Source organism: Paramormyrops kingsleyae, chromosome 18, assembly GCF_048594095.1.
Source record: "Paramormyrops kingsleyae isolate MSU_618 chromosome 18, PKINGS_0.4, whole genome shotgun sequence".
Lineage (NCBI taxonomy): Eukaryota > Metazoa > Chordata > Actinopteri > Osteoglossiformes > Mormyridae > Paramormyrops > Paramormyrops kingsleyae.
Window position 1 is genome coordinate 11,811,527 of NC_132814.1, and position 22,978 is coordinate 11,834,504.

The window sequence follows — 22,978 nt, forward strand, 5'->3', positions numbered from 1 at the left end:
TCAATGAAATAAGATGTTGTAGAGTAGAAAACTCAGCGCTGATCTCAAAAACAGTCGAATGTAAAAGTTACAGGAGCGTTTTGGCCTGAAGGTGATGGCGGTTTGTGTTTAAGCTTGGGCGCAGAAGGGCATGCATATTCCGGAAGATTCAGCAGGCCTCCCTGCGTTCATATTGTTGTTTCTCTCAAAGAGATAGTTTGTTGCAAGTCCAAGCAAAAAAATCATAAACCTATAGGCCTTAGACGCGTATCGGTTTGATTTCATATGAAATGTTTTCATGCTGAATTTTCAATGTTTAGAGAAGTCAATGGCTATTTTTCAGTCTCTTCCGTTTTTCGCAACAGCGGCAAAATGCACAAGTCAGCGAATGGTGTCACCTATGCACCCGCAGAACGATAAAAAATTCCCCTGTTAAAAATATTATATATGCTATATCAAAGGGCGTACCAAGTAAAAAAAAAAATCATTTCGCGTCAGCAAGTATAATACCGTTATAATTTCCTCAAGGCACAATATTTCAGTTGCTCAAAGCCGTTTACCGCATATGGGCTTAACCGGTTAAACAACGTACTCTAATCACGTGAAGAGGGCTGGGCACCGATCACGTGAGAAGTCATGTGATCTGTCCAAAGGCATGTTGCGGTGTTTAGTGAGATGGGTCGCTTTCCGAGTCAACGCTGAGGGATGTTTTTGAGCCCAGCTGCCGATCGCCGGGCCTTAGAAAGGCGTTTGCGGTCTGTCTGAAGTGGTGTCTCTCTAGGGAGGAGATATGATACGAATTTAAGAGTGGGGGACGCTTCTGTTGCACTAGCTCAGTTCAATAAGCCGCCTTATCTGAGGTGGGGGACAAGCTTAGCTCGACACTCGCTAAACAAACCTGACATTTTCCCCCATTCCATCTCAGAGTTGCTGTCCAGGGTCGTAAGTCACCGCCTTCTATATAAACTGCTGAGGCTGTGAACTTTGTCAGTGTACCGTGTCGTAAACGTGGACAGTCGGAGAAGGTACCTGCGAAGTGGTTTCATTTCCGCGTCCTTTTTTCTCGAGGGAAGTGTAAGCAGAACTCCAGGCAGGCACTGAAGCCCTCGGACCTCGCAGCTGACTCACATCTTGTGTGGACGTTTATGTGCCACCATGAAGCAAACAGCGCTGTGGACGGTTTGTTTTTTGTTCTACGCCTGTGTTTGTCTGCAATCCCCGTCAGGAACCGCACATCCGCTTCGAGATGAAGACCGAAGAGCTGACATAAAGTTTGTTGACGCGATTTCCAAGTTTCGGGTTGGGGTCTCCTGGCGAAACGTCAGCTGCTGGCTATGTGAAGCAGTTTTTGCCATCGTAGACGTGGCTCTGATGGTGAGCAGTCTAATAATTCTGATTAAATACATGTGCACTTAGGTGTCCATTATCCACAAAAACATCTGGAGCTTTGGCCGGTATTCACCTTGATTTATGTTTAGTTTTACTAAGGACATCTTGAATGTTATTCTCTGGAAGGTGGACCAGTATATCAGATGACTAAATTAGTTCGTATTTTAAACAACATAACTTGCGGAAAGCATTTGAAAGGTTGAATGTTAAAGACTCAAATCAGCATGTGGTTTAGCTAACTTTATAGTCGTTTTAGGGAACTTAAATTAACTGATAGCCCCAGTGTTCAAGAGTATTCTAACATAAAATTTTATGAAGCAGTATCCTGGATGTAATAATACCCTGTAAAGTGGTCTTCTCAACTTTGATCTCTCCAAATTGGGTTCTTATGCTGTTCTCTAGTTTTTCTTTCACCAAGAAACACTGACTGGCCACACAAGGTGCCCAAGGACTGCATTATGGGGATCAAAGGTTGTGTTTTACTAGAGGGGATGCACATGGTACTTGTGATCTACATTAGGAGAAGGGTGAATTGTACTTTTGGATGATGACGATGAGATGAGATGAGTCCATGGTTTTCGGTGTCTGGAACAGCCAGGCAGCTTCGAGTACTTGGGCTGCACCATCAGAATGATTGTTTTGTGGGGACCCAGCTTAATAATGTTTATAGTTTTGTAAAGGTACTATGAGGGATGAGGGAGCATACTTGACATTTCAGCCAATGGACTTTGAGACTTGCCCTGTGGTCAGTGCTCCGGCCTTCTCACTGATGTGCAAAAAAGGAGACCTTTTTTATGACTTGGCTGTTCTGCTGTGACGTCTGCAAAAAAATTTGATGGGGGGGGGGGGGTGGACAGGGTAGAATCTACCGCTCAGGTGCATGTCACTGCTGACAGGGCACCCCTTAGATCCGGCCCTGCTGTTTTGGTATGCTGACTGTCAGCTCTTCCCTATGTCAGAATGAAACTGCAACATTTCTTCAGCGCATGCTGACCGGCACGAATGGAAACTTCGGGTGGCTTTTGAGGGCTGTGGTCGCTCGACGGCGCCTCTATTTTGGTTTTGGCGATCTGACACCTCAGGCTCTTCAGATGTAGCATGTGATGCATGCAGATTCCGAGAACGTTCTGATGTCCTGAGGATGTTTTTATGTGTCGCGGGTTGGTTTGGACATAACACCGGGGGGGGGGGGGGGGGGTGACTTGCATGAGGTTTTGTTTCTTCCTTAACCTGGTCTGCTGTGCATAGTCAACACTGCTACACGGCTGGTAGAAACCCTGCAGGTGGTGTAGTGGTAAAGGCCATAGTCCCATGAAAGCCATCAATGGGTTGCATAAGCAAAATAAAATATGCAATTGAGTAAATAACAAACAACAACAACAAATTTATTTTTGTAGAGCGCAGGGAGAGTAAATCTAATTGGAATATCTCTATCTATAATGACAATTTGATAGAGCAGGTGCTTGTCAGCGGAGAGACGCATGCATTTGTAAAACTTAGTACTGAATCAGAAATGCATCATCTGTGACTAAATTTGATGGTGCCTCCTGCCTTTTCCCAGTTCCTCAATCTGACTGGTTTTCCAGCATTAGTGGTCTCTGTATCAGTACGACTGGCGTGCAGAACTTAGAACTGTGTGTGTATGGGGGGGTATTTGTGGGAAATGCACCAGTTTAACACTAAACAGTGTAGAAGTAACAAGTCTGGTGTTCTGTCATGTTGCCCATCCTGGCCTTCAATCTGACAGCACTGCACATAACTGCTGCGTTCTCACGCTATTCTTCCAGAACGAGGCCAACGTGGAACGTGTGGCGCAGGCGGCGGGCGAGACCTGCGTGCGCCTCCACCTAGCTGAGGAGCACGTGTGCCGGCAGATCGCGGAGCTGTTCCGTGACGACGTCATCAACGCGCTGCAGCGGTCGGTGCTGTCGCCGTCCGAGGCCTGTGCCGTGCTGGTGGGCCGCGCCTGTGGCCATTTCGATATCTACGCCCCCTGGAACGTCACCCTGCCTCCCATGCCCAAACCCCCTGTGGTGCCCCCGCCCCCCCCCCGGCCGGGCTCCCCCCAGAGCCGGGTGCTGTTCCTCACCGATGTGCATTGGGACCAGGAATACGTGGCGGGCAGCCCAGCCGACTGCAAAGAACCTCTGTGTTGCCGGAATGACTCTGTGGTGTCTCGATGGCCTCTTCGCCGCACCGCGGGATTCTGGGGGACCTACAGCAAATGCGACCTCCCGCTGCGCACCGTGGAGAGCCTGTTGGAGAACGCAGCCCGGGACGGACCCTGGGACTGGGTCTACTGGACCGGAGATATCCCGGCCCACAACGTGTGGGCCCAGACACGGGACCAGCAGCTGCACGAGCTCACCGTCGTGTCGCGGCTCATCCGCAAATATCTAGGCCCCAGCGTGACTGTGTACCCGGCTGTGGGGAACCACGAGAGCACTCCTGTCAACAGCTTCCCACCGCCATTCATCCATGGGAACCAGTCGTCCAGCTGGCTCTATAACACCATGGCTGAGGAGTGGGCCCCCTGGCTGCCACCAGACGCATTGCACACTCTCCGGTAGGCCTGGGCTGACTGTATGAGCAGCTAATTATAACTAATATCTCTCTTACTTTAAGGCTGAAATAACATCTTAAGACTCTCCGGAAATTAGACAGCAATACCAATAAATACATTTCAAGCAGTTTGCCAAATCTGACTCTGCTAAAATTTTATTAGAGCTATTACTACAGACTATGCTGGTTTGTGGTCTTCGCTCCTCAGTGGTCAATAACTTTGCATGTTGCATGGTCGCGTTTCTGGTGTCCAGGCGGGCTGGATTCTACACGGCACCGGTCCAGCCGGGCCTGAGAGTGGTCTCCCTCAACATGAACTACTGTGCCAAGGAGAACTTCTGGTTGCTGGTGAACTCCACTGACCCGGCCGACCAGCTCCAGTGGCTCATTGGCATCCTCCAGCAGGCAGAAGACAAGGGGGAGAAGGTGAGAACAGGGCGGGGCTACGATGCAGGTGCACAGGGGCTCTGTCTGAGACGGAAAGAGCGAGACTTTCAGCTCTGCTCAGTCAGCCCTGACCTCAACCCCATAAAACACCTTTGGGATGAACTAGAATGGAGATTGCGAGCCAGGTCTTCACGTCCAACATCAGTGCCTGGCCTGACAAATACTCTTCTGGATGAATGGGCAAAAATCCCGACACACCCCATAAACTTGTGGAAAGCCTTCCCAGAATAGTGGCATCTGTTATAGCTACAAAGGGGGCGTACCAACTCCATATTGATGCCTATAGATTTAGAATGGGACGTAATAGAAGTTCCTGTAGGCGTAATGGCCAGGCGTCCCAATATTCTTGTCCATAATGTATATTTTATGCATTTGAGTTGACCTTTCTACCTTTTACGTGTTTTGTTCCTTGTTTCAGTTATCAGGCTACCATGGTTATGTGCACTGAGCTAGCTCTCGTTTCCTCCTCTTGGCCCTAGGTGCACATTATCGGTCATATCCCACCCGGATTGTGTCTCAAGAGCTGGAGTTGGAACTACTACCACATTGTCAACAGGTTGGTGGACCCTGGGGGGTTTTCCATGAAGCAGGATCGGTTACCTGGGTTATCACCAATATGATAAAACCATTATTAAAACAGTCTTGGAGAGGTTAAAAGGTGATTTGGCTTTAAACCTTTTGATTCTACAAGAAAATAAAACCGAGTTTCTATTTTTGGTACCCAGTACAAATAATGCCGACCATCTGGACCTTGCTCTCCTGGAACCTGTGATAAAGGACTGCAAATTTAGATTGCATAAACACACAAATTCGGTTGTTAAAACTAGCTTCTTCCAGTTGAGGCTTTTATCTAAGGTCAGCCTCGTTTTATCTTTTGGGGGTTTTGAAAGGGTAACTCATGCGTTTATCTCCTCCCAGTTTAACTACTTTAACTCTCTGTATGCTGGTGTTAGCTATGTCTCTCTCTCTCACACTTACAACTAGTTCAAAATGCGGCAACTTGTAAGTGCGGCCACATTAATCCCATACTCGCCTCTCTTCACTGGTTCCCAGTACACTTCATAATTGATTTTAAGATTTTACTATTTGTATGCAAAGCATTCAATGGCCTGGCCCCAACTAATCTCTCTGACCTTTTAAGACTGCATGGTCCATCTAGGGCACTTGCTGATCAGTCTACACTTGTGGTCCCGAAATCGACTAAAGCAGAGGGGAGATCAGCCGTTTGTGGTTTTAGCTCAGAAATTGTGGAATGCATCTGGCCCCAATACTTCCTTCGTTTAAAATCCATCTGAAAAGACACTTTTTTTTATAATTCACTTTATCTTTATATTCACTTGTCGTCCTGTTGTCTATCCGTCTTGTTGTCGTATGTTCACTGTCTGCAGGAGCACATGCAAGCAAGCATTTCATTGTACACGGTACTCGTACTTGTACACATGACAATAAAAAGAATTGAATTGAATTTATTGTTTAACTCAGTATAGGACCTTCTTCTGTCTTTGTTATTTGTATGGTTATGTGGGTTTTATGTCATTTTGATTTTTTTTACCACTTTATGCTCTATAAATAAACCGAATCTGAAACTTAAGCTAGAAGTCATGGCCGTCCAGTAGGAATGCTCCTTACCTAAACTCTTATTGGACGGTCATTACTTCTAGTTTAAGTTAACCCAGTTAACTGAGAAGTTCTGCTTTGTGTAACATCCCCAGGATTCTGCGTTCACTAGTCTGTGGGCTGGTGGTCTGCACCCCCCGATGGTGCCATCGGTAGTCTTTGCACATGACTGAAATAGTGGTATTTTTATCTTGTAGTCTTTGTAAGCCATTTTTCGTGAAAGCTTCTTTTTCGTTGCCCAGGTATGAGGGCACCATTGCAGGGCAGTTTTTTGGCCACACCCACATGGATGAGTTCCAGATGTTTTATGATGAGGAGACCCTGACACGCCCCCTGGGCGTGGCCTTCATTGCCCCCAGTGCCACTACCTACATCAACTTGAACCCAGGTAACTCCTCCCCCACCTTTGCCTCCCAAGTTTTCTGGCACCTAAGTAATGAGTCTTCACAATTGCCCACCCGTTCCATTTAAGATTAAACTCATAGTGTCTGTTTGAATGACTAATATAATACTGAATAATGGATAGATTCTTGTTTTTGAATATTACTGTTTTTAGTTGTTACTGTAGAGCAGTGTTTCCCAATCCAGTTCTCAGGGACCCACAGACAGTCCACATTTTTGCTCCCAAATGTGGACTTTCTGGGAGGGAGCAAAAACATGGACCGACTGTGGGCCCCCAAGGACCGGATTAGGAAACACTGCTATAGAGTGTTGAAATGAATGTGACTGTTTATTTCTTGATGACTAGGTTACCGCGTGTACTACATGGACGGGCATTATCCAGGAAGTTCCCGCTTTGTTCTGGACCATGAGACATACATTCTCAACCTGACAGAGGTCAACAGCCACTATTCCCACAGCCCGGCTCCCAGTCCCAAATGGACCCTGCTTTACCGGGCCTCTGAAGCATATGGCCTGAACACCCTCTTCCCAGCAGACTGGGACAAGCTAATTGGGAGGTTCCTTACTGAAGACCTGGTCTTCCAAAAATTTTGGTACCTGTTCCACAAGGGCCATGTATCAGAGCCATGTGTGAACACCTGCAAGACCACACAGGTGTGCTACCTGCTCAGTGGGCGATCTGATGACCCAAGCCAGTGCCAGCGTTTGCCCTTAGACGTCAAGGAGATGGGGAAGACCCCAAAAAAGACTCTCTGCTGAGTTGTATAGGTGGAACGAGGTGATTCAAAGGGTGAGAGGACATCCCATTGAGTAAATCCTCTAGTAATACCTTTATTTGGGTGGTGGTGGGGAAGGGGGGGTGCAGGTATCTGCACCTGACTCTCCAAAATGCTGTACAAAATTCAAGTCGTTTTTTTCCTCAGAGTATTTTTAATTGATGAGGATGCATGAGTCCATGAAGATAATTATTTGTAACCCCTGTTATTCACCAGGAGATGACACCGTGACGGGTCTCTTTGTCCGTCATTTGCACTTAATGGCCGCAGGTGTAGACCCATGGCCAGTAGCATGATCTGCATTCATCTGCTGTCTTCTGAACCTGCAGTGGAGCCAAAGCTTAGCCGTTACCGGTGTGCGCTGTATTACGTGGATACCATACCTTTTCAGCATGAACCAAAAACAAGCTATCAGCAGGAATTGCAACGCAAAGCAGCTGTTGTGTGATGTAGCATGGCTGACACTGTCTAATGAGTATATAATTTGAAAATGACAATGCTACCAATGTGTATGAGGGATGTGAGAGGGGGTAGTTTTTCATTTTTTCTTGAAATCATTGTAGCACTTTTAAACACTCTCCCCAATGCATAAAACTGAATGACTCTCACAGAGAAATGACTTGATTCTCCATGTACATTATATGGACAACGGTATTGGGACACACCTCTTAATCATCGAATTCAGGTGTTTCATTCTGACCCATTGTCACAGGTTTATAAAGACAAGCATCTAGCCATAGAGTCAGGTTTATACACATTTGTGAAAGAATGAGTTGTTCTGAAGAGCTCAGTGAATTCAAGCGTGGTACAGTCTCAGGATGCCATAAGCGCTTTCACACCTGGAACCTGATCCTGGTTGTATGGACCTGAAACTTTTGTAGCTCCTGGCCAGTTTTGTGTGTCGCCTTTTTTTGTGTGGGAACTTTACGGTGAATAAGCACGGGAGACTCAAGAAGTTGGTAGGTTAGACTTCACAGATAATTTCATATGAAACTAAACCCCATGCCAACAATGGAGGATAAATAAGCCGTTTCATTAGTTATTATTGGAGGAGGTCAGTCATGATCAAAACATGGACACAGCCTTTCATTTATATTTTACCTGTTTGACCCACGACATTTTCATGATTCTTATTAACTAAGGCCCAGTAGCAGTATCAGTGCCTGACCTCACAAATGCTCTTCAGGATGGATGGGCAAAAATATAAACAGGCATACTTCAAGGTCTTGTGGAAAGCCACCTGAGAAGAGTGGCTGCAGATATGGCTGCACAGGGGGGACCAGCTCCATATTGCTGCCCATGGATTTAGAATGGGGTGTCATAAAAGTTCCTGTAGGTGTAATGGCCAGGTGTCTCAGTACTTTTGCCCATATAATGTATCTGGACACATAAACTAAAGCGTAGTTGAGGTTTGATAATCCCTTGTGTAGTTACTGTTATTAATAGTGGTTGGCATGGTGGGGCTCAAATGTTCCTGTAGTTCAACAAGTACAGCATTGTGCAATGTAAAGGTTGTGGGTTTGAATCCCACAGAAATGGTTTTGGATAAAAATGTCAGATAATTGAAGCAATTAAGTCTTTGTGGGGGGGGTCCCCCATGATAAAATGTGCAGAGTATGCACTGCAGATTTGCAGGGGGGGAGATTGCAGATGATAAGATTTGCTATGAAGTGCAGGGGGACAATAATTTAGTCCAGATTAAGTTGCATTTTGGACTAGAGTCCACTCTGAAGTAGCTGGTAGATAAACGTGAGTGAAATTACACAGAACGGTTCAGGGGGTGGTGAGTGGGGTTGGGGTTCCTCGTTTTTCCTCACGAAGGGGGTTGGCATCCATGTGCATCCTATTACAACATGAGCCCTGGTTATGAAGGCTCTCCCATGAACTCTGGAAGTATTTGGCACACAGCTGGGGAATGGGGCAGCTGGCTGTTTGAGAGGCACATGTGTGTTTCAGTGGGTGAGGTTGGCACTTTATTTTTTTCCTTTTTATGATTTGCAGAGGTGTACAGTTCCAATTGAAAAAGTAAAAATCCAGACCAAGATTTTGTTTCAACCAACCAGTTGAGCATAAAGTCCCAGTCACAGAGTACTCAACTGGTAGGATGAGACAAAATCTGGGTCTGGAATTATACTTTCTGGACCTGAACTATTCACTTCTGGTGATGTGCTTCTATGATGTGGGATGATCCATTTAAATTGAGAGGAAGCCTTCAGCCCTCAGAACTCACCCTACACTAGGGTTCTCCTTTTTTTTTAAAGACACACATGCATTAAATGTCAAAAGCATTAAATGGTTAAATGGGGATACATCTGCAGAATGCAAAACACAATTCTCACTTATGTTCAAATTTAAATGTTATCTATGTTCAAATTTAAATGTTATATATTTCTGGTGTTCTGATCAGTTTGTCATGTGTCAAAATGTGTGAAAATAACATCCATCCCCTAAAACTGCTTGTCCTATTCTGGGTTGGGGGGGGGGGGGGGGGGCAGAGCCTATCCTGGAGGCTATGGGCGCAAGACAAGGAACAACCCAAGATGTTGCACCAGCCAGACACACCCATACACCAGTCACTCACACATGCACACCTATGGGCAATGTGGTAACTCCAGTTAGCCTCAGCATGTTGGTCTGTGGGGGGAACCAGAGTACCTGAAGGAAACCCCACAAAGACACAGCGAGAACATGCAAAATCCACACACATGGAGCCATGGCAAAGACTCGAACCCTGATCCTAGAGGTGTGAGGTACCTTCTAACCATTGCATCACCATTCTGCCCCTGTTAAAATAACAATAAAGAGTAATTATTAAATTGATGCAGCTCGAGTTTCTTGGTTTTCAGAAACCATTCTCTGGACCCTTGATCGTACAAGTGAGATGCGGAAAAAACCTTTTGCTAATAATTCCAAAAGTGCATTGTTCATTAGAACAACTTTTTGACTATTTATCCAGTTAATGAAGATGATGGAGGACTTCCGATTAAATAACTTGTAGGTCACTTAGGCTGATTCCCCGCTGGGACTGGAAAAACGGCCGTATATTGAACAAAAAGCCTTTTGTTCCGAGTTAATATTTAGCGATTTGTAGAGTCTGGTTATTTTTTTTAGGCAGCAGGTATTCAGAAGGTTCTGCGGCTGCAAAAAAAGCACAAAACATTGCATCATAGCATTATTTGTAGGTATTATTTGAAGAGAACAAATTACCGCATTGCGTTTAATTAAGGTACAGTATTTCAGTGTTTTAATGTTATTTGTTAATTTATTTCTCAAATTATATTCCGTGTCACTATCAAATGTCAGCATAGCACCTACAGCTTAGCTGTTTGTTTGTGAACCACCAATATTACGCACAGAAGCAATGTCGGCAGAGATGCCCATTTCGGCAAAGGAAGCAGCGGGCTGCCTCCACCCGGAGGAAAATCCCTGCCTCTCTCCTCCGCAGCCCACGTGACCAGCTCGGCTGCTCCCGGATCTGCGGAGTGACGTTCCGCAATGACGTCAGCCGCCCTCTGCAGTTCGTCGGATGGAGCCGCGATCCAGCTGGTGACGACGACGCTGCAGCCGCCGCGCGCCGCCGAATGTTCCGAGCGACCATCTCGGCTGGGAAAATAGCGGACGGAGCGGCCGAGGAGATACAGCCAGACAGAGCGGTACGTGTGGTCGCTTCTCCCAGACAACCTCAGCTGCCGGGCGGAGGACGGCCTGCGTCGTGGCTAAGGGTGTGTTTATGTCGGAGGCTGAAAGGGGGGGAGGCAGGGGGGTCGAATTCGCTGCTGCGCGGCGGACCTGCTGTTGTCCATCTTCGTTGCGTCGCTCGGCGGCCTGCTAATACGCGTACGACCTGCATTTTTGGAGTCGACCCCCGAATATGATGATAATACCAAATTCTCCCACCGCTACTCGTTAGCCGAGCTTTTTCTGTGAGGGGCGGGGGGTCACTTGCTAGGGTGGTGCGCTGCCCGCTGCGTAGGCTGGTACGGACCACCATCCTGGTGCAGCTCCGGGGCTAAGGGCCTAGCTCTCGTTACCCGTGTTGATTTTATTACGAGATTGGTAAAGCGGAGCTGTGCTTTTGACAAGCGGCGCGTCTCCTGTACATATAAATACATATATTGACGCCACACCTACATGCATAAGATTGCGGCGCCGTTCGCCGGGGAAGGTGGGCCCGCCCGACGATACTAAGTAGCTAATGTTCACAATCTTCATGCCACATTGACTAAAATAAAACACCTTCACAAAACAAACCCGGAAAAGCAGTATGTATGAAAATAACCCATATTTCATTTTTTAATGATTAGAGCCAACCGACGTTGTTTTGACCGAAAGCTCCTTTCCAGTCTTTCGGCTGTATCTGGTTTCCCCGTTATTTGAGATTAACAGGAGCGATAACGATGTTGTGTTTTGATCTGTTAGCTGTACTGGATATAATGTCGGTTTTAAAATAAGATGAAGACCAGAGCCACAGTAGCCGGCACTATTTTGTAAACCGGAATTTTTCCTCCTCCGGGAAAATCATAGGACTTCAAACGCTGCCTAAAATACTTCGGACTGATGCAGCCATTTTAATCTGAATATGTGTGAATGATACCACGTACATCGGCGTGCAATTCCCCCGATCTACAATCAGTGACACAGGAGATGCACAGATAATTTACTAACAGCCGTTAAATTGTCATCTTGATTTTTGGTAATGAGGAAGCCATACTTCATCATCTGTTATTTGTTTGGAGTTGCTACATATCTCTCTCTGCTTATGGATCTATTTTAAATTTTATATTGCTACCTAGCTAATTTCATGATTGTTAGTAATGTTGGGTATATGTTCCTGTCTGCCGCAATTTTAAGTACAGTTGCATTTACCTTTGTTCATTAATACATTAATGTGCATTAATTGGGTGTTACTGCTTGTATGGTGGCTATAGATATCTGCTGTTGAGCTTTCTTATCCTGAAGTATAGTTAATTTCCTGAATTCATATATATATATGGCGAATGGAAAAATGTTCATAAATAGGACGAATGGTCCTTGATGGGTTGGCGCTCAAGCCTAGGTTATTCCTTGCCTTGCACCCATAACTTCCAGTATAGGCTCTGGACCCAAGCAACTCTGCATAGGACAGGTATAGATGATGGATGGATGGAAAAACATGGCAAGTGAAACTGTATGTCTATTTTTGCTAACTGAAAATAACTAAAACCTAGGTCTTGTATTTGCTGATTTTATGCTATTACAGTACATGTCTAAGTTGCATGACTGGAAATTGTCTGGCCTCCTCTATAAATGTAATATTCCTTGCTGTAGAATGACCTCAGATTGAATGGGATCTCTGTGCACTACGAGAGTAGACTTAGACTTTTGTATTATCTTGAATCACGCATATTATTGAATTTCATTAATTATTTGTACCAACACACTTCTGTAGCATAAAGTAGGTGTAAACTGTGCGGTCACATACACACAGCAACACCTGACATAATGTAACTGTTCCCTGAGCTTCCATTGGAGGAGAAATCTGCCCCCGCCCCCACCATGCCTTTCATGGGGAGACTCTCAATGCAGTGTGTCATAGACTTTGATGTTACCTGATTCATATCCCATGACGGACCTTTATGTGATTGAGACTGAACTGGGTTGTTCCAGTAATACCTTTATGTAAATGAGTAAGAAGTTGCTGTGCTTTTATAACTGATGGCATGGTGGCTCAGTGGTAAGCACTGTTGCCTCACATATCTGGGGTTGGGAGTTGGAATCCTTCCTCCATGCTGTATTTATGGACTTTGCATGTTCTCTGCATGTTACTTGGTTGATTTGGTTCCCCCCAAAGTCCAAATCCATGCAACTAGGTGAATTGTCTTTTAGTTTTCTGAATATGCAAGTGTACCCTGTGATGAACTGGCATGCCGCCCAAGTTCTTCCCTTGCCTTGTGCACCGTGCAGCCTTTTATGGTCTCTGTGTGACCCTGTCCCGGATAAGTGGTTAGATGATGTATGGATGTTTTAGAATTTTGTTTACACCTGAAGCAGGCTGTGGTTCTGCTTCCTACCTAAACAAATGTGTGATTGGTTGCCTTGGTCTGCCACTCCAGGCCCCCAGTCTTCCAGCTCCATGCCATGTCTTTGTATAAGACCTCGGACCAAGCCAACGACAACACCCGTGTGACCTCCATCTCTGCGCTGACCCTTGACCTGTGCTCCCCACACAGCGCACTGATTGACACTGATCTGAGCAAGAAGACCAAGACCAGAGGCCCCAACTCCTCACCCAAGAGCCGGCGTATTTACGCATCTGTCACGACTTCAGAGCTACTCAACGGCACCATGGTCGGAGTGGATGACGATGCATTGAGTCAGCGCCGGGAGGGTGGACGGTCTCGGAACCAGGAGAATGATCAAGGTCGTCGGCCAGTATCTGACAGCTGCATCGGCAGCAACACTAAGCGTGTCAAAGAGGGCCGAAACCAGCTGCGCAAGGTGGCTGAGAAGAAGCAGGACCAGAATCGTAATCCCAGCCAAATCCAAAACCAGAACTGGAACCTGAGCCCCGACCAGAACCCTAATCAGAACCTTCCGCTTAATGAGGAGCTGAATGGTGAGGGGAAAACCTTGAGCTCACTGTGCCCTGATTTGGAGTTGGAGGCAAAGAACGCTGCAAATGAGCCACTGCTCATTGATACCTTGGAGGCACCCAGGGGCAAAGAGGAAGGCCACGAAGAAGATGAAAAGGAGGAAGCTGTAGAAGGGGAGGACGAGGCTCAGGCTCCGCTTGGAGGGGATAAGGACACAGACTCTTCCTCAGAGACTCAAAGCAATAGTGAGTCCCGGAAGGAGTTTTCTGGGGTTTGCAAGAGCGCTTGCCTGCTCTTTCAGGGCAGGAATGGGGACCCCACTGATGAGGACTCCAGCTGGACCTCTCTGTCCCAAGGTAGCACGGCCAACAGCACCCCCGATGGAGAGACGGGTAAGAGCAGCTAATCAGATTGGATGTTTTGGATTGTGGGGCTGCTGTCCTTTGGGTGTGACTGAAGCGACGTGAATGGCAGTTTTTCCTTGTCATGTTAGCCCAGTGGTGGTTGGTATGAAGAAGGTGGGTGGGTCACAGCACAGTAACACCTCCTTCCTCTTTTGAGGTGGCAGAGGTAATGATGGCATGTCTAAGTGAGGCTTGATCAGTGAGCTTTTCAGCCATGACAATCTCACCATTTTTGTAAAGCTCACTGTTGATGTGTATTCCCTTTAAGACTGCTTGTCCAATTTTCAGTTTGTCCTTGTTGAATTGTGTTTAAAATTGGAACTGTGTTTTGTTTTAATAGCTGCCTTTGGTGCGGTATCTTAATGCTGAAAGTGTGTGATTCATACCCGCTCTATACGCCAGAACCATACTGGGACCGCAGCGCCTTTGAAACGGATACGGACCTGCCAGCAGGCTGGATGCGAGTGCGGGACACCTCCGGCACCTACTACTGGCATATTCCCACTGGTACCACACAGTGGGAGCCACCCTCACCCCTGGAAGAGGGTGAGGCTCCTGAGAGGCCCTCCAGCACCTCCCCAGGAGCCACGCCCACCGAGGAACCACAGGTGAGGGCCAGGAAGTGGATGTATATGTGATCACTGTCCGAGTTTGTTTTTGAACTTGACTGTAGAGGTTTCATTCCATTCTGAATTTTGGTGTGGGCTGGTATTACCGCTAGTGATGGCCAAACAACGCTTCATTGACCATTTGCTGCATTTTCTGACCCCACTAGATGGTTATTTCTGTACATAAAAGGGCTCAAAGCATGTCCCAAAGCAAACCAAGAGCGCCATCTAGTGAGGTCAAAAAATACAGCAAATGGTTCATGAAGCTTTTATTTGCTAATTCCTGTTGTAATGTAGATTCTCTGATCAGCATGTCGGGCTGTGTCTAGAGATGCTAAAGATAGCCACAAGCTCGGTGTGACCTCTGCGTGGACAGTCTGCCATTTGCCTGTAATTCTGGGTTAAAAATATCCTTGTGCCATCATGTCTGCTTTCTAGTCCAAAGTGGTCAGGTTCCTGAGCTTTCACTTGGTCCTACCTTTTGACCTCTGTCTTGATCACAAGTGAAGTGTTAGTGTTTGGATTATTTTGACCTTGCTCTATGAGGCCAAGTGTGCTGATATGGTGAGTGTGGGGCTGTGGAAGCGCTGGGCTCAGTCAGTCCTTGTGTTGGAGGTACTCTGTTTTCATTCCCCTACCAGGCGGCTCACTTCAGCCACAGTTCTGTTTTTTCATTGTAGTTGCTTGAGGTTTATTGTCTGTTCATGTGTCATTTATGAAGATTGCTTGAATGATACCTTTGAAGCAATCAGTCGGTATTTTTTGTGCACTATTAGTCCGTAGTTGATTTGGCTCACTGGGATGTAGTAAAGTAATTAGGTGGGATATGAATTAAGCTCTATGGTGACTGATGGCATCTGGTCCCATGCATTGTTTTCGAGGATCAGGATGACCTTCCTGTGTGACAGCAAAATGTTTTGGTTTGCAGCAGCTACTCTGGAATGGATGCATCTTGCATGAAAATGTGTGTGGGTGGATAATTTTCATATGGTGCAACTGTCTGAATCCTTGGAAAAACCAGTTTTGAAAATTCAAGGTGTGCAAAATGTCTGTTTACTTATGTTTGTCCCCGTATGTCCCTCTGTCGCCCATCTCAGCTGACATGGAACGGCCCGTCACGCCCCAACAAGTTTGATGAGGATGCCGACCTATGGAAGGTGAGTCGTGCATCGGTGGAACTAGCCGACCAGTCAGCAGGAATCTACCTTATTAATCACCCATACAGAGCATTGCCACCCCTAAGCACAAAACACCTCGAGATCACGCTTGGCGACCACCCAGGCTGACACACCATCCAGTCCCATCCTCTTGAAATGGCACTCTGTCTATTTATAAACATTGGAAACCCTACAGTGTTGTGATGTCTTCCTGCAGGAGGAAGATGCAGCCCCTGACCAGAGCTTGAAGGAGTTTGAGGTAGCCGCTTTAAGGTATGCCTCCATCAATCTCAGGTACGCTCGGTCGTCCTCGTAGAGCTGGATAACCTTTGTTGCAGCCAGTTGTGGGAATATATAGTTTTGAGTATTTAAAAATGTCCCTCAGATTCTGCGTTATATAGATTGTATGAGAACATCCTCATGGTGTTTTTGCATTATATACGCCATAGTAACCGCTCGCTGTGTCTCTCACACACAGTTGCCCACAGACAGAAGGTGAAAAGAAGGCAGCATCTTTCAGCACTGATCTCGGGGCCAAGGTACATAGTGCTGCTTGCACTAACACTGATGCCCACATACTGCGGTGACTGTTAGCATTAGCAAAGCTGTTTACTGCATTCTCTTCACGCCACAGCTGACAATGACTCCTCTCTGTACTCACAGTGCTTTGCAGTGCGGTCACTGGGCTGGGTGGAGATCTCTGAGGAGGAGATGGCTCCGGGCAAAAGCAGTGTGGCCGTCAACAACTGCATCCGCCAGCTGTCCTATCACAAGCACAACCTGCACGACACAGCCGGCATGTGGGGAGAGGTGTGTGTGCGTGTTTTGTAATTACTACATTTTGGGGACCAGATTTCCACACAGTGTGATTAAAAACCTGTAACTTTCTTTTTCCAGACCCCACAAGGGGAAACTTTTATAAAAATCTGTGACTGCAATCAAAAAATTCAAAATACTAAAAGTCCTGTATTTGGTATAGTTACTTCAGGTTAGATTCAGGGCTGGGTTTGGGGGTTATGGTTGTCATACTTAAGACTGGGGATATGCACATAGAAATGAATGGACGGTCCCAACAGAAGATATAAATACAAATGTGTGTGTGTGTGTGTGTGTGTGTGTGTGTGTGTGTGTGTGTGTGTGTGTGTTCGCATGTATGCATGTGAAAGAGAAACTGTGCTTGAGTGACAGTGTGTGCATTTGCCCCAGCTTGGTATGTTAGTGACACACACACTGTTTACCCAGGGAAAGGACATGCTCCTGGTTCTGGAGAACGAGACGCTGAACCTGATTGACCCACTGAGCCAGAACCTGCTGCATTCTCAGCCAATCGTCAGCATCAGGGTGTGGGGCGTCGGCCGGGACAATGGCAGGTCAGCGGCCGAAACCCGAGACGGGACCTGAATTCTCACTGACACTTCCAAGGGCAGAAGCACCATCTTTTGGTATCGGGAGCGTTTACCCTAAATAAAATCGCTCCCCATTGGTCTGGTGTGCATACTTCAGCCCTGTGCTTGAAGCATTTGAAGTTACATTGGTTGGTTCGCCTAGTGTGTATGTTCTAGGTCGATAATGCATGCAGTGTTTTATGAAGACCTGGTAAAGTATGTCCTTATGGGTCCTGTGGTTTCTCCTCCCTGCCTGTGTTAGGCAGCGGTTCTCCTTGCAGTTACAGGGTTCTGCGGTCAGATCAGACCCACAGCAGCTGTACTGAGGAATCCTCTGCCTATTTATAGATCCAAGCTGGGCACTCTGAGTCACCATGACTCATCCCAGGATCTGCATTCTTCAGAGGCCCCATCTGGCAGACTTGGGCTCTGTAGAGTCATGCTACCCCCTTGTGGATATGCTGCGCCACTGCATTTCAGTTTATTCAACCCTTAAAAAATTCCTTTAAATTTGTCGCCTATTTTTATAATTTGAATTCTTGCTTTCTGTTCATGTTGCAAAGTGGTCAGATATCCTTTGTGTCCGCTGAGTGGTGAATGTTTATTCCTGAATGAGTCTCATTTATCTCGAAATAGCTTCCTCCTCCCCCTCCCAGCTGGACTTCCTGCTGAGTTGTGGTTTAATTTGCTGTTTTCTTTCTGACCTGCTGCCTTGTGGAGCACAGGGAGAGGTAGTGTGCCTCTTACTGCTTTCTGCCACCTTTTTCTGTAGACTCATGGTGGTTGTCGTCGTCGTCGTCATGGTTATGTCATAGGCTGACCCCCCCCCCCCCCCCACAACCCCTCCCTTTCCATAATGGAATGTGTCATGCATCTTAGGTTCCATGCTTAATGGTTTAAGTGTCCCATAGCCCATAGAAATTACATTCCATCAGGGCCAAACAAAACCTTTCATTTTCTGTCAGTCTCCTTTGATGCAATTTCCAGCTCATGTATGCCATTTAAGAGCTGTGATCCCTAGCTACATGATCGGCCATTTCTCTAGCATGTGCAGTTGACATTTTCCTCTGGGAAGTGTCAGTTAATATTTCCTGAGAGATGGTCTTCCCATCTCTAACTGCTGAGTTACACCCTGCCCATCGTCATCGCCATCAGAGCGGCCTTTGCGTTGGCGTGAATCCCTGCTGAGCGTGTCTCCCGTTGACAGGGACTTTGCCTATGTGGCCCGGGACAAGCTGACACAAGTGCTGAAGTGCCACGTGTTTAGGTGTGACACGCCAGCCAAGAATATCGCCACCAGTATGCATGACATCTGCTCCAAGGTGAGTCCGCAAAGCCGTCTGAGTAGTTTGCGATGTACGTTGTGACTGACGGCTTTTTCGCTAGCTGTTCTAACGGTACTGTTGTTTCGCCAAAAGATCATGGCTGAGAGGAAATCGTCCAAGTCATGCGTGAGCAGACTGAGCATCGATCCTTCTAAACTGGTAGACATTCCTTTCCAGGGTAAGCTCCACCCCTAGCTAAAATTATTTTGCTCTGAGGCCCCCTCTAGTGGTCGTTGTTTGCCCCTGGCACCAAGTGATTCGTGATTACGCCTGCAACTCTACACCCATCGACTCCTTATTTGCATAACACATTAAAAGATAAGTGTTTGAGCTACTGTTTATTTTGTCTCTCACATTTCCCCAGAATTCCCTGCACCTAAGAATGAGCTGGTCCAGCGCTTTCAGGTTCGTTACCTCGGTAATGTGCCAGTGGCCAAACCCGTAGGTAAGGAAAATTTTGGTAAGGGTTATTTTTTTTACTTACCTTGCTATGTGTGTTAAATGTGTGGATGTCCTGTCTCCTGCTTTTTGTATTTGAAGGCTTGTTTTAATGGCTGACTTTTGATCTCTGAGCTGCGACTGTTGTGGTTGGCAGGTGTATAGGAGAACCTTTTGTCTGATCTTTCGTCTTTGTGCGCTCCTCTTGCATCACAGGTATGGATGTGGTGAACGTTGCCCTGGAGACGGTGCTGAATACCACGGAGAAACACGAGTGGAAGTGTGTGACTGTGAACGTGGCCTCAGCCACCCTGACCATCCTTAGTGTAGAGGTGAGGTGCCGTCGTCAATACTGTCAATACTGTCAATACTGCTCTTTCATTTTGGAGAAAGCATTGTCACACAAAATGCCCCTTCCCCCTCCTTGCAGACGGACGAAGTGCTGTCCGAGTGCAGGGTCCGCTTCCTGAGCTTCATGGGCGTGGGGAAGGATGTGCACACCTTCGCTTTCATCATGGCCCAGGGTCCGGGAGACTTCGTCTGCCACATGTTTTGGTGCGAGCCCAACGCTGCCAGTCTGTCTGAAGCAGTACAGGCTGCCTGCATGGTGAGTGCGTTTGTGCGCGTTGGCCCTCTGTAAACCTCCATCAAAGACTTACATCAGAGTAAACCCTTTAACTAGAGACAGGAGGGTGTAGTTAGAAATCCTTGGCTGGCTGACAAAATGTCACCTTGGACCCCCTCACTTGGGTTGGTAAGACGGGTCCTATGGTAGATGGGATTTATGGAGCATTTTGCTAGGCAGGGCTGGTCCCCCTTGGTAGATTGTGCCAAAAAGTGGGGGGGTCCCCAATGGTAAATCCTAAGGCCCCTGTAAAGTCCCCCCCCCCACACTTCTGACTAGTGAGAATGAGGGTAGCTTTCAAGAAATGGTCTTGTTGGTGACTAATGCATAAATCATATCCCGTCCATCTTTAAAAGCTGCGCTACCAGAAGTGTCTGGATGCCCGGCCCCCCAGCACTAGCTCCTGCCTGCCGGGGCCCCCCGCAGATTCCGTGGCCCGCCGCGTCGGTTCCAGCGTCAAAAAGGGGGTGCAGACCCTGCTGGGCTCTTTCAAGCGGGCCGGGGCTCAGACGCCCTAAGGGAAGTAAGGCTTCGCATGTCCCCCCCCCCCCCCCACAAACCCCACCCCTACGCAGCTACTTCCCTCTTGTTAACTCCACCCCGCATCTGCCCCCTCCTTGCAGGCAGTATTGTGTATGTGTTTTTTATTTTTAATGTTTATTATTTATTGTTGCCTTTGGTAGGGTGAATGTGGCAGATCGCACCTGTACATGTAGCACTCTGTGTTCTGCCAAATGCGACATCTGGTGTAAATTTGTTGGCTTGTGTCGGAGACTGTTTTTCCTGGCCGAACTGATGTGGCACATGGGGTAAAACAAATGTTATCAGTCTAGATATGGGGGTGGGTATATAACTACTGAGAGTGTCTGCACATGGATCCCAGGGCATCCACTGAATCCAGCCCCCATGGGTGTACTGTCACATCCTTTGCCCTGTCGTACATTGGAGTCCTCCTCAAATCCCAGCAGACTGTAACAGTGCGGCGCGATTTGGACACCATGCAAACTTCACTCTTTATTCTCTTAAGCATAAGCCACAGATTAGCCTTATCATTATAGCTCCTTTCTAAACGTTATGGTGTAATACTGCCACCTGCTGGGCCAGCATGTAAATATTTTTAAAAATGGTAGAATCGGCAGCAAGTCCAAGTGTCCGATCTGAGTGGCTCATTTGCCCCTCTTCCAAAGTCTTTAGCTGCGGACCAACAGATGACTTCAGTATGATTTATTGGTGCACTGTGGCTTTATATATAAATAAAAGTTTTATTTCATTTTTTTTGTGAATAGCAGAAATCTGTATAATGTAGTCTTCCAAATGATGTGTGACTTCACCCCGTGCATGGATTTAAAGTGCACTGTGCCGGTCATTCTTGTGGAGTTGGCTTCGATATTTCGAGTCGAGTTCCATGCATGCAATAAATAGACACTAGTATGTGTGCGTTGGGAGAGAACGGGAGGGATTCAGAGAGTTTAGGAGAACAGCCTATGTTCTGCACTGTATGAGTCCTGCCAAGTTAAGGGTCCAATTCATTTGAACTTGGTGCTTCAGGAGCACTGAGAGGACACCTGCAGAAGGGTGTGTGTCACAGTCTGCTCCGTCATGGTGTCTGCTGCGTGTTCGTCTGCCCCCCCCACCCCCCACCCCCACCCTTTTCACCTTTTGCAGACGGGGAGGTTGTACAGGTACTGCTGTTAAATTGCTTCATCATAGGCGTGCTCCATATCGCTGTACACATTGCTCTGCGGCTCCCTCTAGTGGTCATGTCGTGGCTACACGCTGTACGTGGATAAACATCCAGCAGACGCAGAACGCCTCTACTCCGTTTTCACACCCCCGCCCTCATGCCGTCTCTTTGACTGATAGCGAGCCTTGAAACAGTCTGCACATCACCTGGCACTCGCACTCATAGCTGTGGTGCATTCCAAGTGTCGCGTCAGGCTTGGGTTACCTTTGCAAGGTGCTCTGAAGGACTGGAACATTAACTGGCAGTGACAAGTAGCTTGAATCTCTTTTAGTAACTTATAGCATTCACTATTTGGTAAGTGAAAAATGTAACTGAAATCAGATAAGACCTTTTCACACTAGTGTAATACAAAAAACATGTAGCTCACTAGGGTCACTGTTGTAAATTTTGACGTTAGTAACTCGACGATTCAAAAGGTCTGAGATCTATGGTCAGAGTCTGTCACACAGCTCTTTAAATGGGGAGGATAGACTTTGGGTTGTGAGACACTGGAGGAAATGCTTCCTTTTCATTCTCCGTTCCTCATTTCTCCTCACACTTAATACTAATGATACATGTGCGTGTTAATATTAATGTCTTTCAGAGATAATGTTTAGAAACTGGATTTTTAAAGTAATACTTTAAGGTCGTAGAAAACTCTAGATCAACGTGATGCTTGAAGTGAGTTTAATATTTTTTTTTCTTTCATGTTTCAGTAAGTCTTGTAGTCAATTTTAAAACTTAATATAAATTCTGAGCTCAGAGTTGTAATGCAAGAAAGCTTTTGATTTATAAAGGATTGTTTTTATTTTTAAACTGTACATCAGGTGTAATGTATATACATGTATATTAATGTGTCATTGTACAAAATTAAACACGTAAACACTATTATTCCATCTCATTCCTTCTTTTCATGTTCACAGAAGTAGTAACATGTTTCATTGCCAAGCTAACAGATGATATTGTACCTACAGTTATTGTCAAGACTTTTCAAAATCAGAAACCTTGGGTCACTGGATCTGTTTGTGAAGCATTGAACGCACGCTCTCCTGCTTATAACAAACGGAATAGGACTGGAGATATGACTCGGTTCAGGTTAGCCTCCTATAATCTCACAGAAAGTCCACATTTTTGCTGGGAACTGGGAGGGAGCAAAATGTTGGGGTTACCATGGACAATCGTCTGTCCTTTTCCTCACATATCGCCAACGTTTCCAGCTCTTGTCGGTTTCTCCTGTTTAATATCAGAAGGATACGTCCATTTCTTTCCACACAGGCTACCCAGATACTCGTTCAGTCCCTCGTCATCTCCCGCCTTGACTACTGCAACTCGCTTCTAGCGGGTTTACCACTGAGCGTCATTCGTCCCCTCCAACTGATTCAGAATGCAGCTGCTCGACTTTTCAACCTTCCCAAGTTCTCCCACACCACTCCTTTGCTGCGCTCCCTACACTGGCTTCCTGTGGCTGCCCGCATCAGATTCAAAACACTGATGCTCGCATACAAAGCCAAAAATGATCTGGCTCCATCCTACTTAAAAGACCTCATCACACCCCGCACTGCACCACGA

At 46.6% G+C, this 22,978-nt stretch overlaps 2 protein-coding genes across 5 annotated transcripts; both read left to right on the forward strand.

Annotated features, from left to right (window-relative positions):
• The first annotated feature begins 526 nt into the window (after positions 1-526).
• Positions 527-7,788, forward strand: smpd1 (sphingomyelin phosphodiesterase 1). Its single transcript, XM_023800537.2, has 6 exons — positions 527-1,353; positions 3,156-3,934; positions 4,185-4,356; positions 4,857-4,933; positions 6,237-6,382; positions 6,743-7,788. Exons 1-6 carry the CDS (start codon positions 1,135-1,137, stop codon positions 7,153-7,155), a joined length of 1,806 nt encoding a protein of 601 aa, XP_023656305.2. The 5' UTR covers positions 527-1,134; the 3' UTR covers positions 7,156-7,788.
• A 2,872-nt stretch (positions 7,789-10,660) lies between these two features.
• Positions 10,661-22,297, forward strand: apbb1 (amyloid beta (A4) precursor protein-binding, family B, member 1 (Fe65)). Of its 4 annotated transcripts, none has more exons than XM_023827748.2 (14): positions 10,661-10,825; positions 13,265-14,136; positions 14,551-14,756; positions 15,854-15,913; positions 16,131-16,207; positions 16,392-16,452; positions 16,577-16,723; positions 17,156-17,283; positions 18,506-18,620; positions 18,717-18,801; positions 18,988-19,083; positions 19,278-19,393; positions 19,492-19,668; positions 20,043-22,297. In XM_023827748.2, the coding sequence occupies exons 2-14, from the start codon at positions 13,290-13,292 to the stop codon at positions 20,202-20,204; spliced, it is 2,277 nt and encodes a 758-aa protein (XP_023683516.1). In that variant the 5' UTR covers positions 10,661-10,825; positions 13,265-13,289; the 3' UTR covers positions 20,205-22,297. The 4 variants fall into 4 exon arrangements, with proteins under 4 accessions (XP_023683516.1, XP_023683518.1, XP_072557977.1 ...); XM_023827750.2 differs by having other exon boundaries at positions 18,988-19,068; XM_072701876.1 differs by having other exon boundaries at positions 16,131-16,186.
• Positions 22,298-22,978: the final 681 nt, after the last annotated feature.

Excerpts from the sequence above, each read along its gene's own strand:
- smpd1 (XM_023800537.2), top strand. The coding sequence starts at position 1,135 with ATGAAGCAAACAGCGCTGTGGACGGTTTGTTTTTTGTTCTACGCCTGT. Across the intron at positions 3,935-4,184 it reads GACGCATTGCACACTCTCCG|GCGGGCTGGATTCTACACGG; the intron begins GTAGGCCTGGGC and ends TCTGGTGTCCAG. Across the intron at positions 4,357-4,856 it reads CAGAAGACAAGGGGGAGAAG|GTGCACATTATCGGTCATAT; the intron begins GTGAGAACAGGG and ends TCTTGGCCCTAG.
- apbb1 (XM_023827748.2), top strand. The coding sequence starts at position 13,290 with ATGTCTTTGTATAAGACCTCGGACCAAGCCAACGACAACACCCGTGTG. Across the intron at positions 14,137-14,550 it reads CACCCCCGATGGAGAGACGG|AACCATACTGGGACCGCAGC; the intron begins GTAAGAGCAGCT and ends TCTATACGCCAG. Across the intron at positions 18,802-18,987 it reads GGTAGACATTCCTTTCCAGG|AATTCCCTGCACCTAAGAAT; the intron begins GTAAGCTCCACC and ends ACATTTCCCCAG.